Source organism: Protopterus annectens, chromosome 5.part1, assembly GCF_019279795.1.
Source record: "Protopterus annectens isolate FY-2018-M chromosome 5.part1, PAN1.0, whole genome shotgun sequence".
Taxonomy (NCBI): Eukaryota; Metazoa; Chordata; order Ceratodontiformes; family Protopteridae; genus Protopterus; species Protopterus annectens.
Window position 1 is genome coordinate 267,121,295 of NC_056736.1, and position 18,914 is coordinate 267,140,208.

Here is an 18,914-nt window from a genome sequence, read left to right on the forward strand (position 1 = left end):
TACCATAGCCAAGCTGGGGGAGGATGGACCTATGATAAGGATGGTGTAGCTAAAATCCCTTGCAGGACTGCCGAAGCAAAGCCTGCTCGGGATCTGGAGTATAAAGGCAGGTTGTAGTGCTTGGTAAATGTATGCACGGAGCTCCATGTAGCAGCCTCTAAAATGTCCTTTGTTGCCACTCCTCTTAGGAAAGCTGTGGAAGTGGCTAAAGCTCTGGTGGAATGTGGCCTAATATTGGCTGGCACACCTTTTCAATGGAATGAATAGCAGAATCTGATGCAATGTCCAATCCATTTTGAAATTGTTTGTTTGGATATTGCTTTTCCTTGTACTCCAGCAGCATAGGCTACAAACAGTTGGTCAGACTTTCTGGTGGCCTTAGTTCTGTCCAAGTAGTAACGTAGTTGTCTGTGTATGTCCAAAGTATGCAGAAGTTTTTCCCCCCTATTTTGAGGATTGGGGAAGAATGTAGGCAGGTGAATAGTTTGATTTAGAGACACACTGGAAATAACTTTTGGCATGAATGTAGGATTTGTTCTTAGAGAAACTGTCTTGATGGAAAATGAGGAAGGGAGGCACTGCCATGAGTGCCTGTATCTCCGAAACTCTTCTTGCAGGTATGACTGCCAAAAAGAAGACCGTCTTCCATGAAAGAAATTGCATTTCTGAAGTTGCTGCTGGTTCAAATGGAGGAAGAACACATAACTGAGGTCCCATGCAGGTATTGGCTGTTTTCTTGGAGGTTTGATGTTCTTTATCCCTCTTAGAAACTGTCTAAGCAGAGGATGTGAAAACACTGGAGGGTCACAGTTGTATATTGCTGAGATTGCTGAGGCATGAATCTTTATTGAAGAGTATGAGAGTCCAGTATGAAATAGTTCTGCCAAGTAATCTAATATCTGAGGTATACTTGGTAATGCTATGTCCTGACTCCTGTTGGCACTCCAGATGCTGAATCTCTTCCACTTGGCTGAATAGGTTTTTCTGGTGGAAGGTCTGCGTGATTCCAGCAAGATCTTGTGAACTGATTTGGAAAGAGAGTTAGGAGGAGGAATCAAGGTAGCCTCCAGGTTGTCAGATGTAATGTTTTCAGGTCTTGATGTACAGTCCTGTAATTGTGTTGTGTTAGGAGCAGGGGCCATAGGGTCAGAGGACATGGTTTGGTCCGAGTTATGGTCAATAGCAATGTGTACCAGTGTTGCCTTGGCCAGTCCGGAGTTATCAAGATGCCTGTTGGTTGTTCTGCTTTGATCTTCAGTATCACCTTGGTCAGCAGAGGCAGAAGAGGGAATGCATACATTTTTAGAGAATTCCAGCTGAGAGAGAGCATCCGTTTTTCCAGGCTAGAGGATGGTGTGTCCTTGTGCAGAACTTTTCAGGTGATGATTTAAGTGGGAAGCAAAAGATCTCGCCCCGGTCTTCCCCATGTCTTCGTCAGTTGAGAGAAAATGTGAAGGGTGCAGCATCCATTAAATGTGGATCCAATAAAATTTCTGCTCAGCTTGTCCGGCCACAGTACATTGTCCTTGCCTGGTACAAACTGGGATTGCAAATGTATCTTCAGACTCAAAGATTTTTCCCACAGAAGCCCTTTATGATTAAATTGTTCCACCATGGACTACTTCCTCTAGAACACCTACTAGAACATCTAGCCCAGAATGGGTGTTGGTTATGTTGTTGGAACCAACTAGGAAAAACCTTTTTCCACAATGGTTTCTTTTCCTCCTCCATTAGTACCTGCTGCACATCTTCAGTAACAGGTGCCTAAATGGAATTAACATCTTTTTCTGGTACACAAAATAACACCTCTTCTAGGCACGCCCTCAGGCACAACCATTGCTGACACACAGGATGAACACACTGCACCCTATGTACCTTATGTCAGGTTGAGACTGAAGGAGTCACTCAAGACCTCTCTCACTCTATGCCACTAGTTCTGCAACATTTTCTCAGGTCTTTCCAGTCCCTAAGCCTTTTTTCCTTTGGAAGGAATGCTATTTTTTCTGACAAATATTAAAGAATTCTCGCACCAAAGTGGGAGTCACCCGACAAAATCCATTAATTTCTTGTGTTCAAAGGTTTTTGATTTCACTCTTTATATTAAAGACAGATTGATGCTTGAAGGTAGAAATGCTCAATAGTTCTTAACAAAACACACTGCACTTGGAAATATTTTGGAACAGCAGTTTTTCCAGGGATGTCATGAACTTCAGAAAATACAACTCAATGATTCAAATTCAAAAAATACAATTACTTAACAAAACAGCCAAATCTCAATGATTGCAAACTGTTCACAGACACCTGTACAATGCAAACGCTGTACAGAGGCTGCTGTACCTACTAGAAATAAGCCCAAATCAAATTAAAACAAACTACACTGGTGGAGCCCCTAACCTTTACTAGTATATAAATAAAAGGGAAAAAATCATGGCTAATAAATATGTTCAACTCCCATAATGACAGCAGCTCTCTAACTAAAGTAAAGAGGAACTAAGAGGAGTAATGGAGTCCAACAAAACCAATTATAAGGTCAAGATAGCCTTACAGGCTAAAGACAACCACAAGGCCATCTACAGTTATGTCCAAAACTTCAAAGGCAGCACACAGCAGTGAGTTGAACTGGTGGTTAATGGTTCCACCTTCAAATGAGCAGAATGAGCAGAGTGAGCAGAGTGAGTGACATAGTGAATTTACTGGCTGACAACTTTAACTCAAACTTCACCCCCACCTCCCCTGCCTCCCCACATGAAATACCTACAAGCTTAACTCCCAACTATTAAAAGGCAACAGGTGTTGGTGGCACTCGCTAAGGACAAAACCACAGCTTCAATTGGCCCTGACAATATTCCAGGATGCTTCCTAAATAGTTGAAACATGACCTATCAGGACCACTTGAGTCACTTTTCAACTACAGTCTCAGAAAAGGCTTTATACCACAAGACTGGAGGATTACAATAGTTAACCCATTACACAAGGGTGGACAATCAACCAACCCAAAGAACTACAGACTCATTAGTCTGACTAGTCTAATATGCAAAGTCATGGAATTAATTATCATGGAAATGAACAACAAAGACATAGGCAACCTTCACACACTGGACCCAACCCAGTTTGGCTTTGTCAAGGGAAGGTCATGCCTACTAAACCTGGTTGGACTTCTGTGCATACCACCTACCTAGAACTGTCTAAGGTGGTCAATACAATACCGCACTCAAACATAGTTGACAAACTCACTGAACTGGGCATAAATCCCTACACAATTCACTGGATTGCCAGCTGGATCACAAACAGGACCAGGTAAGTCAGGACTGGCTTAGACCACCTCCACTAAGAGAATGGTCAGTCACCAGCAGGGTACCACAAATCTTGGTGTTGGGACCATTTCTTTCGCATCTACTTCTGTGAGGTAAACCTGGCAGCTATTATACATTCCCCCATGACACAAATGTCTTACAAGAAGGTCTACACAGACAAATGGCCGATGCCAAAGTCATACATTAAAACTCAATGCCAAAACATGCACTACATTGCCTTTTGGAAAACTGCCACCAGGGTCTCCATTACTCCAATAAGACACCCCTAAGAGTTGACCTGGTAGTCAATAACTGGGAACATATAAACAGTAATCTGGCCTTTAACATGTGGCCAAGGTAGTAAGAAATTAATTCTATGTCACCCAGCTTTTAAGAAAGGACATGCCTTCCAGGTCCAAGGAATTCATAATGCCACTTTATTTGCCCTTATCAGACCACTCATTGAGTATAATGCCACACCTTTAGCGGTAATTGACTGTGAGATATGCAACAGATGAAATACCCACAAAGGTTGCTTACCAGTAGAATCCAGGATATAAACACACTGTCTATAATGGACGCCTTTAAAACTATATAAGTCTATAATCAGTCTTCTACAGGTTACTGAGAGCTTATTCCATGCTTGCATCCTCAACCAGCTCTGATGGACCTTTGCAAATGAACAGTTTCCAGAACCACTAGGTCCAAGGATTTAAAGTTTGCTTGTTACATATAAACAAGACATGTTGCATGGACAGATGCTGCCTAAGGGGATCCCTATGCACTGGAACAGACTTCCCATCCATGAGAAGCAGTCCATCCCAACCCTATTTAAGCACAACCTCAGATGGGAAATCAGAATTATCCCAGGTCTGGCCCCCCATGTCTGTGATATAGACAGAAGCAGACAGAACCCCTAAGCTAACATATACCTCCTTCCATATAACCTCCAAAACTTCCTAACATACCCCTTCCTAATAAATGCCCATGATAGGACACAACTAGATGACTTGCATGGCTACGCTTTATAAAGGCCAATGGCTGTCATTAGCCTAGTATATACCTATAAACCTCTGGAACAATGTAAGGAACAAAAAATTCTCAAGGGTACTTATCCTCTTGAGAAACAGACAGATCTGGACAACAGACTGCTTCTTGCTACAGAAAAGAAGTGAAGATGGTGTGCTCTGGTGATTTATCCACTACTCTGCCAATGTACTTTAGGACAAGATATCACTTGCGCGTTTCATTGGGTGCCAGGGATGGAGGGTGGCCTATCGGTTAAGGTGCTTGCCTCATAAACACAAGGTGCAGGTCGGAGTCTCACAAGGGATAATTGGCTAGGCTTAAAATGGCTCTAAGGGCAGTTAGCTTAGTATGTGTCCCATATAATAATAATAATAATAATAATAATAATAATAATAATAATAATTGGTGTATTTTTTTGGCTTAGGGTCCGCTATTTCCTCCCAGTTGTCAATAATGTGTGCATTTACATGCATGAAGACTTGTTGTGCCTTCTTCCTCCAATGTATGGGAGTGCTTCCGCATGCCCTTCAGATGGCTACTACATTACAACAGTATGGCAGAACCAAGTGCACACCCTGGCTTTATGTTGCATGGTATACCCTTGCTTCACTACTGAAGGCAACACCGAGAAGCTGGACTCACCTCCTCTTTACAGGACGGTGAGATAGTCGTGGCTACTGACGGCCAGTGTTAGCATTCCCTGCAAAATCTGATGAAAAATTGCCCTAATTCTTGCAACCAAAACCCTTTTTAAATTACCATCCGAAAAAAAGAACTCCATTGAAAGTGTTCCCTCATGGAATGCAGGACTTCACCAAAAAGAGAAATCCTCTGGAGGGGAGGCAGAGGGAATTGATTCCTCAGCATCAGAGTCCTCGTAGGCCTGGAAGGATTCTTCTTGGGTATCAGAAGGCTCAGAATCCCCAGAGGCTTCATCCGAAGAGAGGTCGTCCGCCTGCTCAGTTCTAGGCCTTTTCTCTGCAGGAGGCTGAGAACCCCTGTCCGGAAGAGGCTGAGACCCCCTGATAAGGGAAATAAGGTCTGCAGCCAGAGACATGATCTGCTTATCAGATGAAGGTGCCTGGGCAGCAGGTTTAGGATGGGCCTTGGCCTGACTGGCGGCCTTAGCACGTGCAAAGGCCTTGATGGACATGGATACAGGGGGCCTAGCAGCCCCACGTGCAGGCATCACCTTGTCCACAGAAATGGTGTCGGGTAGATCCAGAACTTCGGTTTCCGGAGGAAAATCAACAACCGGCACCGGAGAGACCTCCGAGACCGAAGGTCGTGTTAACGCTGTGTTGTCAGCCTGGAGCGGTGGATTTACCACTTCCGCAGGGACCGGAGCACTAGCAGAGGGTTTAGGAGTAGCATCGGTAGTGGACGCGGGCCGTGGGTGTCGGTCCCGGTCCTTGCGTTTTTTAGCAGATTGGGTTGTCGGTTGATCCGACGGCATGATATACGCAAAAGATTCACCGAAGAAGTCCTCGGCGAATTCTGCCCGGCGCCTGAGAGTGCGCTTATTAAAGCAAGCACAGGCAGCACAGGCCGAGATGTCGTGGTCTGGGCCCAGGCAAGGAAGGCAGAGAGAATGGAAATCCTTATGAGGTATTTGTTTACCACAAGACAAATTAGAAGTTATGTACTCACCATAACGTTCCATCTGAGTAGGTGTATTCATTTGTCTGCAACCTGTGGGTTATGGATCCGATATCGGATCCGAACCGGCATGGTTTTCCAGCTATGGATCCAAGCTCTCAGCTCCTCCCCTCACCCATAATGCCCTGCTCTACCCTCATGACCTCAGATCGAGTTTGCCAAAGCAACAATACCCTAAAAGGGTAACAAAGAATATGCAGGAAACTGAAAGGCCAGGGGGATAGGAGGGCGGGATGGTTGCAGACAAATGAATACACCTACTCAGATGGAGCGTTATGGTGAGTACATAACTTCTAAATCTGAAGTAGGATATTCAATTGTCTGCAACCTGTGGGACAGAGTCCCCAGCTACCTGAATCTTGGGCGGCCATCATGGAAGGATATTCCGGAGCACCGCGGAGCCAAAGGATGCTCTACCCCTAGATGCAAGATCCAACTTATAGTGGGAAATAAACGTATGAGATGAAGCCCACGTGGCTGCTGCACAAATATCATCTAGAGGAATCCTAGCCTTGAAGGCTGCCGAGGTAGATACTGACCGGGTTGAATGGGCATGAACACCCTCCGGTGCGGGCCTTCCTGAAGCTTGATAAGCCAATAAAATGCACTGTGAAATCCAGCGGGACAGAGAAACTTTAGAGATTGGCTTGCCCAAATTGAATTTTGCAAAGGAAATAAACAGCTGGTCGGATTGCCTATGACCAGCTGTCCTGTTCAGATAAAATCTAAGTTGCCTGTGAACATTTTATTTATTTTATTTTTATTTTACATTTGTTGACCGGGCTAGTCTGGCTGGATAGCAAGTCCATTTTCAGCAGAGGCCCGAGGAGAAAAGCTCCACTATCTACTATTACATTTCAAAATCAAAAAGAATTTTTACAGGAAAAATACATTATTAAAACATTGCAAGGGAGGTATAGAAACAGTAAAGTAACAAGTTTCCACTTTAAGAAAGATATAATTATTCAAGTTCATCAAATTTACAGAGAAAGGTATAATACTTATAGTTTTAGTAGAGGAACATCTAGTGAATGTAGCTTATATTCACCTTTGTTTTCATATTTAGGGAAGAAAACAGGGAGGTTAATGGATTGATTGATGTTTGCTTCAGAAGCGATTTTAGGAAGAAAGGACGGGTTGGTCCTGAGGGAGACACGGTCCGGATGAAATACCAAGTAAGGAGGTTTAGCTGATAAAGCTTGAAGTTCAGAAACTCTCTTGGCTGATGTAATGGCTACCAAAAAGGCTGTCTTGTAGGACAAGAATTTGAGATCCACCGTAGCCGCTGGCTCGAAAGGAGGAGCGGTCAAGGCCTGTAGGACCAAAGAAAGGTCCCAAGGAGGAACTGCTTGTTTTATAGGGGGCCTGAGAAGAAAAGTACCTTTAAGAAATATTTTACACAATTTGGCTGATATAAGAGGATTAGAGTCATGGCCAATGTGATAGTGAGAAATTGCCGCCAGTTGAACTTTGACTGTGGAACTGCTGGCACCATCGTTAAAGAGAGTGGTTAGAAAGTCAAGCACTAAAGGGAGAGGAACCGTGAAGGGATTCAGGCCTTGCCGCTCCGCCCACAAAGAGAAACGTTTCCATTTGCTTCGGTAAACCTTTCTAGTGGATGGTTTATGAGCCGCCACCAAAATGGCCTTTACCGGTGAAGAAATACCGGGAGTCCTTATCAGGAGTGGAACTGGAGCAGCCAAGCGGTCAGCTTCAGGTTGTCCAGATTCGGAAGAGGAATGCAGGATGGATGGGATATCAGATCCGGGATGGGATCTAGAATCCAAGGAGGATTCACCGAGTGAGACCTTAGGAAGGGGAACCAGATCTGTCGAGGCCAGAATGGAGCAATGAGAATCATTCTGCAACCCACCCGAGAGGCTTTCTGAAGAACTTGGAGCATCAGAGGCAAGGGTGGATAGGCATACAGAAGACCAGGTGGCCAAGCATGCACCAGAGCGTCTCTTGGGGTACCTCCGGGAGGGCGTATTAGAGCGACAAAACTGTCGCACTTGGTGTGTGAGGGAGAAGCAAAAAGATCACAGGAAGGGGTTCCCCACCGTGCGAATATGCGTTCGCTACTTGACAATTGAGAGACCACTCGTAAGGGGTCAGAATGGTGCGACTGAGCTTGTCCGCTAGGATGTTGGACCGACCGGAATGTGCGTTGCTATTAGAAAGCGATTGGTGGAGGTTGCCCATTCCCAAACTCTCATGGCCTCTCGACAAAGAGGGTAAGACCTTGTTCCCCTTGCTTGTTGATGTACCAGACAACAGACATGTTGTCCGATTGAATCGCAATTGTTCCCAAGGGAAGAAAGTCCTGAAGTGCTAGCAACGCCAAGAGCACTGCTCTCATCTCTAGAACATTGATATGCAGTAAGGTCTCTGAATCGCTCCACGTGCCTTGGACGGTCCGGCCATAAAGTGCCCCCACCTGAGGCGGGGCGTCCGTGGTCACCGTGGCGAGAGGGAGAAGCACAAAATGGGCGGCCTTTGTGGAGATCCGGGAGTGGAGCCACCACAAGAGGGACCGCTTGCAAGCCTTGCTGATCGCTATGGGATGATGCATGGGGAGAGCAAGGTATGACCACTGTACTAAGAGCGTCCACTGTAGAATGCGCATATTGAGCCTGGCAAGAGGAAGAAGTGCTATAGCCGATGCCATGGACCCCAGAGCCCTCAGGACCAACTCCGCTGGAACAGAACTTGAATGGAGAATGGCCCGCACCTGGAACTGCAGATTTAGAACTCTGTCCGTGAGTAAGGCTCGTAAACACCTAGTGTCTAGCCTGGCCCCTATAAAATCTAAGAGCTGTGTGGGCGCCAGGTTGGACTTTTTTGTATTTATTGTGATGCCCAGAAAGGGAGCAAGATGGAGAAAGGAGTCTCGGCCAATAGAAGTAGATGCCTTGTTGGGGGTAAGAAGCCAGTCGTCCAGGTAGGGAAAGACCTGCACCCCTGAAGCCTCAGGTGGGCCGCTACCACTGCTAATACTTTGGTGAACACCCTGGGGCTGTGGTGAGACCAAAGGGAAGGACCCGAACTGGTAGTGACTGGCTCCCAGCCAGGCGGAGAAACCTCCTGGGCGCCTGTCCATCAGGATGTGGTAGTACGCCCTTGAGGTCTATCGAGCACATCCAGTGATTTTCTCCCAGAAGGGGAGAATAGATTGCAGAGTGACCATTCGGAATTTTTCTTTGGGGACTGCCAGATTCAAGAGAGAGGTCTAAGATTGGTCTTAGTTCCCCGTCTTTTTGGCACTAAAAAGAATCTGGAGTAGAACCCTGATCCGATCTGGTCTGGGGAACGGGCTGGATGGCTCTTTTCTTTAGCAGATGGCCAATTTCTGCCAGCGGCCTCCCGTTGACCGGGTGGGACGTCTGGGAGGGACACCAACTTTGGAAGGTGAAGGAAAGGAATGCGATATCCCTGGATATGATTTGGAGAACCCAGCGGTCCGATGTTATGGACTCCCATGCCGCTAGGTGCCCAACGTCCCCGACTGCCTCCAGAGTAGAGCAGTCGGGCAACCTCAGGGTTGCTGCGCGGCCGCTCAGAGAAAGGTTCCCTGGACCAAGTTTCTGGGAGCCCCTCTGCCTCTAGGGCGGCGTCCTCCCTGTCCTCCTCTGCCACGGAAGGACTGGTTGTCCGAGCAGGCTGGGACTGCTGCGACTTCCGAACCACATCTTCTTCTGACCCTTTTGGTTCCTAGAATAGGGCCTCTGGGGTGCAGAGAAGCGGATTCGACGGCAGACAGCGTCTTCCGTCCTTTCGCTCTGGGTCAACGCCTCGCGAACGGTCTTGCCAAACAGAGCAGAACCATCAAAGGGGCGTTAAGCAGCGCTTTGAAGGGCTCAGAAAAATCGCAGTGACGGAGCCAGGCCTGGCGTCTAGTGACCAGTCCTGTCCCGCAGCTCTGGCGGCGCCTCCGTTGCATGGGAGAGTAGCCGCATAGAAGTATTTGTAACTGACCTAAGAGTGGCCATACGGGTGGAGTGCAGAACTCTGTCCTCCTCCGAGGAAATGGACTCAGGGGATGCAGCGGATTCCTTAATAAGATCTCGCTGCATCCGAATAACATGTGCCAAATAGTTCAGCGCCCTTACCGAGAAGGTCGCGAACTGAACATCCGCTTCCCCAAGCGGTCCATCATCCAAGACTCCTTGCTCGGTGGGTGGACTGAGGGACTCTCCTGAGCCAGTTCCCTCTTTGTGGCGCGCCGTCAACATGGCATCTACCGGAGGCCCTTACTCCAATGGGTCCGGTCGGATGGCGGACTAAGGATCCTATCCGGTCTTTTGGGAATTGGCTCCACGGTGTCCGGTTCCTTCCACGCCCTGGTGGTAATAAGGTCCACCAGGGGTCGGCAGGGGACACCAAGAGGTAGACGGGCCCGCTTCAAATGCCTCCAAGAACACGGACTCGTCCGAGGAAGACTTGGGGCAGACCACCCCTTATACGGAGTATTTCCATGATGTCTCCTTTGGAGACATCCTCGGGGTGACCGTGGGAGCCTTCCCCTTCCTCCAAGTCCGTGTCTTCTGTGAGAGACTCGGGAGTCAATGTGCCTCCTTTTGCACGTATGCTGCGAGGGACCTCCTCTGGGGCTGTCAGAGGAGTCCTAGCAGCAATTTGCTCCATAGGAGCAACTTGGGCACAGAAGCGGGCTGTCCCAGGGGCCGGATGGTGGAAGCCTGGCCCAGTGCAGAGGAGGCGGGGCGGGCCGAAGCAAGTGCGGGGTCCGGAGACCCTCAACAGAGCCCTCTCCACCACATCAAAGCCGAAGGGGAGCCGACCTCGACCAAAGGATCCGACAATCGGCTCCCTCGGATCCGAGTGGACCGAGCCGGCGCCAAGCACTCGGATCCGAAGGGACAGTACGCTCCGACACAGACGGCGCCGGGAGCACTGATCCCCGGATCCGAGCTCGGATCCAGGCTCCGAGAGGTCGGGTCCGGCACTCGAGGGCAGGGTCGGATCCGGTACCAAGTACTATCGGGCGACCACCCCGGCTCGGCTGCTCGGCTCCAGCTGCTCCGAACCCGGATAGCGGGTCGGAGAAGGAGCAATAGGCTTAAAAAGGGTGTTGAGCTTCCCGGAGGGGGAGGCAAGAGCACTCCCATCTGCATCTGGGCCTGGATGAACCTTCTCATCATCCGGTCCAGATCAGCATCAGAAAGGCTATGGGTAGATCTCGGCGAGGCTACCGAGGTAGGCCTGGAGTGCCTCCTCGATAGCCTCGACGGAGATCGGGTCTCCTCCTCCTCAGGACCCGTGAAAAGCACACAGGGGACGGAGCCGAAGGAGGAGACCAAACCGACAGGAGCCGGGAGAAGCCCGCTTGGCTGGCGGGGCCGAAACAGAGGTCTCGGCCCGCCGCTTGTGCTTCTCCCTCCGGTCCTTTAGTAGCATCCTCTCCTCTCCAGAAGCGGGAGGTTGAGTCCCAGGAGCAGGAGGGTGCCACAGGGGAACAACTGTAGCCACAGTAGTCCCGAAGGAGCGGAGGCGGAGCCGAGTCTGGCGGTAAAAAGACCCGCCAAGACCAGCTTGGACCTCCGCTCCTCAGTGCCCTGGGGTTGAACCCTGCACAAATGGAACAACCAGATGTGAGGTGTTCAACCCCGAGACACTTAACACACCGAGTGTGGCCATCCGCCGGTGAGAGCTTATGGCCACACTCGGAGCATTTTGAAAAAATAGATTTAGGCTGATCAGCCATAATCTATAAATCACTAAAAGCTACTGAAAGTAACTTAAACCAAAAAGACACACAGGCCTACACACACACTCTACGCAACAGCGAGGGGAGGGAATAAAAATTACTTAATTTAACTCAAATTAAACTCAAAATACACTTTTCAGAAAGGGAAACCTAAACTTTCACACAGAATCACTCAAAGAACCAAAAAATTTTTGATTTTACAAGTAATAAAATACCACTTAGCTGAGAGCTATGTACCCAAATCCAGTCACCAGCGCGGCAAACGAGATCTGGGGTCATGAGGGTAGAGCAGGGCATTATGGGTGAGGGGAGGAGCTGAGAGCTTGGATCCATAGCTGGAAAACCATGCCGGTTCGGATCCGATATCGGATCCATAACCCACAGGTTGCAGACAAATGAATATCCTACTTCAGATCAATTATTAACTTTTTCAATTTGTTCTGACATCGGCTGAGGCAAGAATAAATGTTCCCCAACGGGGTACTTAGCTTTTAGATGACTTCGGTACTGAAAACACAGGAGCTGACCGGCACTTGCGAACTGCTTCTGCGGGCACCGCAGCAAGAAAGACTGAAGAAGATGGCGTCAGCCGATGCCTTTATACTCCAGCCGCTTGGCGTCAGAGAGGCTGACACCAGCCGGCGCCGGACCCAGACTTTGGAATTCGGCCGACCGAGGGCTGCCTGAGGCAGGACAACCCATATGTTGTGACTGCAGTTGCATTCTTGAAGGACATCTAAGAGGAGTAATGGAGTCCAACAAAACCAATTATAAGGTCAAGATAGCCTTACAGGCTAAAGACAACCACAAGGCCATCTACAGTTATGTCCAAAACTTCAAAGGCAGCACACAGCAGTGAGTTGAACTGGTGGTTAATGGTTCCACCTTCAAATGAGCAGAGTGAGCAGAGTGAGTGACATAGTGAATTTACTGGCTGACAACTTTAACTCAAACTTCACCCCCACCCCTCCCTGCCTCCCCACATGAAATACCTACAAGCTTAACTCCCAACTATTAAAAGGCAACAGGTGTTGGTGGCACTCGCTAAGGCCAAAACCATAGCCTCAATTGGCCCTGACAATATTCCAGGATGCTTCCTAAATAGTTGAAACATGACCTATCAGGACCACTTGAGTCACTTTTCAACTACAGTCTCAGAAAAGGCTTTATACACAAGACTGGAGGATTACAATAGTTAACCCATTACACAAGGGTGGACAATCAACCAACCCAAAGAACTACAGACTCATTAGTCTGACTAGTCTAATATGCAGTGCCATGGAATTAATTATCATGGAAATGAACAAAGACATAGGCAACCTTCACACACTGGACCCAACCCAGTTTGGCTTTGTCAAGGGAAGGTCATGCCTACTAAACCTGGTTGGACTTCTGTGCATACCACCTACCTAGAACTGTCTAAGGTGGTCAATACAATACCCCACTCAAACATAGTTGACAAACTCACTGAACTGGGCATAAATCCCTACACAATTCACTGGATTGCCAGCTGGATCACAAACAGGACCAGGTAAGTCAGGACTGGCGAGACCACCTCCACTAAGAGAATGGTCACCAGCAGGGTACCACAAATCTTGGTGTTGGGACCATTTCTTTTCGGCATCTACTTCTCAGAGGTAAACTGGCAGCTATTATACATTCCCCCATGACACAAATGTCTTACAAGAAGGTCTACACAGACAAATGGCCGATGCCAAAGTCATACATTAAAACTCAATGCCAAAACATGCACTACATTGCCTTTTGGAAAAACTGCCACCAGGGCTCATTACTCCAATAAGACACCCCTAAGAGTTGACCTGGTAGTCAATAATCTGGGAACATACATAAACAGTAATCTGGCCTTTAACATGTGGCCAAGGTAGTAAGAAATTAATTCTATGTCACCCAGCTTTTAAGAAAGGACATGCCTTCCAGGTCCAAGGAATTCATAATGCCACTTTATTTGGCCCTTATCAGACCACTCATTGAGTATAATGCCACACCTTTACCGTGTAATTGACCAGAGATATGCAACAGATGAAATACCCACAAAGGTTGCTTACCAGTAGAATCCAGGATATAAACACACTGTCTTATACGGATCGCCTTAAAACTATAAGTCTATAATCAGTCTTCTACAGGTTACTGAGAGCTTATCTATGCCTGGCATCCTCAAATCCAGCTCTGATGGACCTTTTGCAAAATGAACAGTTTCAGAACCACTAGGTCCAAGGATTTAAAGTTTGCTTGTTACATAAACAAGACATGTTGGCGGGACAGATGCGTCTAAGGGGATCCCCATGCACTGGAACAGACTTCCCATCCATGAGAAGCAGTCCATCCCTAACCCTATTTAAGCACAACCTCAGATGGGAAATCAGAAATTCATCCCAGGTCTGGCCCCCATGTCTGTGATAGACATAAGCAGACAGTAATCCCTCAGCTAACATAAACCTCCCTTCCACATAACTTCCAAAAACTTCCTAACATACCCCTTCCTAATAAATGCCCATGATATATAGGAACACAACTAGGATATCTTGCATGGCTACGCTTATAAAGGCCGCAATGGTCATTAGCCTAGTATATACCTATAAACCTCTGAACAATGTAAGGAACAAAAAAATTCTCAAGTGGGTACTTATCCCTCTTGAGAAACAGACAGACGGACAACAGACTGCTTCTTGCTACAGAAAAAGAAGTGAAGATGGTGTGCTCTGCAGATTTTATCCACTACTCTGCCAATGTGTTCTCTTTAGGACAAGAGTTATCACTCTCAGGCAGCCATTGGGTGCCAGGGATGGGAAGGTGGCCTAATGGTTAAGGTGCTTGCCTTACAAACACAAGGTGCAGGGTTTGAGTCTCACAAGGGATAATTGGCTAGGCTTAAAATGGCTCACAAGGGCAGTTAGCTTAGTATGAACCTATAATAATAATAATAATAATAATAATAATAATAATAATAATAATGTATTTTTTGGCTTAGGGTCCAAGAGTTTCCTCCCAGTTGTCAATGTGTGCATTTACATGCATGAAGACTTGTTGTGCCTTCTTCCTCCAATGTATGGGAGTGCTTCTGCACATGCTCCTTCAGATGGCTACTACATTACAACAGTATGGCAGAACCAAGTGCACACCCTGGCTTTTATGTTGCATGGTATACCCTTGCTTCACTACTGAAGGCAACACCGGAGTAGGCTGGACCACCTCCCTCTTTACAGGACGGGTGAGATAGTCGTGGCCACTCACGGCCAGTGTTAGCATTCCCTGCACCAACTACTCATGCATGCTAACCCCAAATATAGCCCTAACCTTACACATTGCACTACTTAAAACCTCTTCCTTAACATTACCACTACACAAGACAAAAGGACACAGAATATAGACAACATAAAACGTGCTCCACACTGACACTATAGTAAGCTATGATATATGACATGATATGATACGAAACTATGTAAGGGGTCTTGTTAATAATAAATTCGATGTGGAGGAGTTCCTGGTCATTATCTTGATTATGAGTCTGGAGGTGAAATGGCTTTTTAAGAATATGGAACCACTACCTTTAGTACTTTAATTTAATGGGTTGGGCTTGAACATGCAATAGTCATTGAAACTTGAGCCAGATCTCTGTGACGATGCACATATATCAATGTTTTCAGGGTAAGGAGTGCTTGTATGGAATGGAGCTTTTGTCTCCTAGTGCTGTGCAGCAATACCTTTAATGTTATCCAGTTTCTGTTTCATTATAATGTAATCTTTAGAAGATTGACATTTCCTAAAAAAGGAAAAAATAAATAAATGCATCAATCCAACTCTCTAACCTAATCCTTTGTTATTCCATTTTTACTTCCCGTCTAATATCTTCAGCTTTGAAAAGCTCATATCTCAGCTGAACTTCAACATCTCCTTAATAGGCAGAAGAGCTTCTATATTCATAACCAATCAGAAACATGCAAGAGCTGTAAGTATGGTTCTCTGTTTGGAAGCCTCTAGTTTTAATGCTACCTATGTTACATTACTCAATGCCATATACATAAGCATCTAAATAGAGTTATTCTAACAGCAGCTTCAAGTATGTTTCTGTTTCGGGTCTATATTAGGTTACCAAAATGTTATTCTGGCTAACAACTATTTATTGCCCGTAATCAGCGAAAATTGCTTCAGCGATTTGCTGAATTTACTAAGGGCAAAGAAATAGTTGCCTGAAGCACAAGAGACAACTACAGAATTTTGCCCCTTTTCTCCACTGCAGTGCGATCTCAGAGTTGGTATATATAGTTGGGGGAGTGTGGGGGGTGAAGTCCCCACTTGGGTGGGTTTGAGTCAACTACAAGTTGGTCCGTTGTGCTTCGAGCAACTATTTTGTTGCCCTTAGTAAATTCAGCGAATCGCTGATGTGATTTTCACTGATTAGGGGTCGATGAATAGGCATTTTGCTGGAATAACATGTTTCTTGTGCTTATCTGGATCCCAGACTAATTAAAATACGTCCGTAGTGGATGACGGGTGTCACAACAAATAAATACCAACAAAAGAGGACAGAAAGAAAATGAATAACTAAAACATAAAACAAAGTTATTGTGCATCATGAATGTTAATGCTGAATGGTCCATCAAAGAGTACTGTAGTTTTACAATGTTAACATCAAATCACGTTTAAAAAATTATGCCTGGCACCTCTCCTGGGCTGCTTCTGACAGCCCTAGAAGAACTTTTTGAGTAAAAATGCTCCTAAATTCCATTTCTGGTGACACTTGGTAATACCATTATGAATCATCAACCTCTTCCTCAGTAGTATGTAAAACCAAACTGGTCAGCACTGTCACAAAAAGAAGCCATATAAAATAAAGTTAGCTGGAACGCAGGACTGGCTAGCTACTAGTACCAAAACAATGTTCCACAGGTCTAATTCATTTAACAGCACTGAGCATGCTTTCTTAATGCAAAGGACACTGTGAACTACCACAAAAAATGTCAATTTGTTTTTTTTTTTTTTTTTAATCAAAAGCAAATACAGAGTTAACGAGGAACACCCAAACAGAAACAGATTAGTAGAATAATAATTCATTAACAAGGTAAATGACTACAATACTCTAATAATTCTTCATGAAGTTTTTTTTATACAAATCTTAAATTATTTTATCTTTATATATATATATGTCACAATTTTTATAAAATGTACCATGTACACTTTCAAAACATTTCACTTGTTATGAAGTAAAATGTTAGTTTGCACCACTGATTATTAGAATGCATAAAATTGTGAGTTTTCTTGATTAACAATGGAGCTGTTGTGGTCTATACCACAGTATATTTGTTTTACCTTACAGGTTTTCCTGCATGTCCTGTTGGATGAAACAGCAATAATTTAACTTTTTAGATGCAAGTAACACAAGATATTCTTTCTTGTCAACAGACTACATAATGTGGTTTATACATGTTCTTCTATTATTATGTGTATATAACAGTACATTCTAAAAATCTATCCAGATAATCAGAAACTAGATCACCACTGGAGATGTAAAACTTTCACAAAAGTGCAAAGTGAATGATCTAATGTATTTACACTTCACCTTTAATTATTACTATAGCACACAAAATTATCTGTTTTAATACAAAGGCTCTTCTCTATGACAAAATGTTTGTACCAAAATACAGAACTTTGCCTAATGTAGTTAATGTCAGAGTGGTGCCAGTCACGAGAATAATGTAAAATAATTTTCAGCTACCAGCCATTACAGAATTAAGTGAACAATAACATAAAAGACTGCTCTTCAGACTTACACAGATAGCATTATGACCACCAGGCCTTGCAGATTAGCTACGAGTGCAAGAATCCTCCACGAGTGCAGAAAATATCCAAGCAGTGCATATGTGGCAATTCCTACAGCAAAGAAGATGCTACCCAGGGACCCTACAAGAAAATAATAGAGTACATCACAATGCAAAAGTGATCTTTGTAATTATTTAAATATCTTGTAAGTCTAAACTCTTAACCTCTTGTTCAAATGTCTTTTATGTAAATTGTAAGTCTTACAACTTATTACTCATGTTGTTTTGTAATCCTGCATCACTTTGTGTGCTATAGGTTTTAAAACATGTTAAAACATTAATGTACTGGAGCTTTTCTCCTTGAGTCTCCACTGAAAATGGGCCCCTGGCTCAGCTGGACCAACCCGGTTAACAAATGTTAAATAAATAAACAAATAAATAAATAATAAGTATTTAGATTGATCTTCAACAGGGTCTTCTGCACTTATGGAACATATTACAAGAAGGGGGCTTATCCAGTCGGTAACAGCTGGGATGATTCCCGAACAGTACCAAAATAGCCTTTCCACGGAGGCAAGAGCTTAAAAGTTCAAAAGGAAGAGATAAGAAAGACAAATCGAGAAACACTCAAGATCAAGATCCAAGCAGGGGTGGCTCACGGTACTTGCTGTTGGACTGTATCTCTCCCTCCATATTTTTTAATCAGAAAAATGTTTGACTTTTCCATTATTCCATGCATGGACTGGGCTGCTGTACAAATCAATGAATAATAGTTTCCTGTTCATTTGGGCTGCCTCAGAGCCAGCCTGAATAAGTGAAATAAGTGGACACAGATAAGAGTGGGATTAAGTGTTTTTTCTTTTTTTGCTAAAGGTTTTGCATATTTTCAATCTGTTTGTTAAAGTTTTCATTTTTTATTTTTATTTTGTTAATATCACTATGCATCCCACTGCCAATCATCTACAAGACAGAAAGTATTTTTGTGTGCGCACATATGTGTAAGTGTGCATATGTTCATATTTGCAGGGGGGTGCAATGGATTCCACTGTACGGTTATGACAACCATGAGCTGGAATATGTATTCAGACATTCATTTGATCAAAAGCAGACAACTAAGGAGTACAGAATAATACCAGTTGCTACAGTCTGAGAGTATATCTGTGTGGGTGTGTGTGTCCACTAGCATGCGCGTGGTGAGCACGGGGGCTGAAGTGGGTTGACTACATGCTTTTAACAGCAAGCAGCTGAAATACATTAGTATGGTTGTTTATGTATTTAATAAGTTGATCACAATCGTACATCTATGGAGTATACAGTCAGTAACATGGCTGCAACTGGATGGCATATCTGTGCATATGGAGGCTGCCAATTATTTTTTATTTTTTACAATCTGATATTTGAGCTGTACATAGTCAAAGTGGCTATAACTAA

At 45.1% G+C, this 18,914-nt stretch overlaps 1 protein-coding gene across 1 annotated transcript in view; it reads right to left on the reverse strand.

Moving 5' to 3' along the window:
• SLC22A15 (solute carrier family 22 member 15) overlaps positions 1–18,914 on the reverse strand; it is a 1,628,958-nt gene that overhangs the window by 863,382 nt on the left and 746,662 nt on the right. Inside the window, exon 5 of the mRNA XM_044072941.1 lies at positions 17,496–17,625. Within this exon, the coding sequence (XP_043928876.1) occupies positions 17,496–17,625 (130 nt within the window). The remainder of the gene's footprint in view (positions 1–17,495; positions 17,626–18,914) is intronic.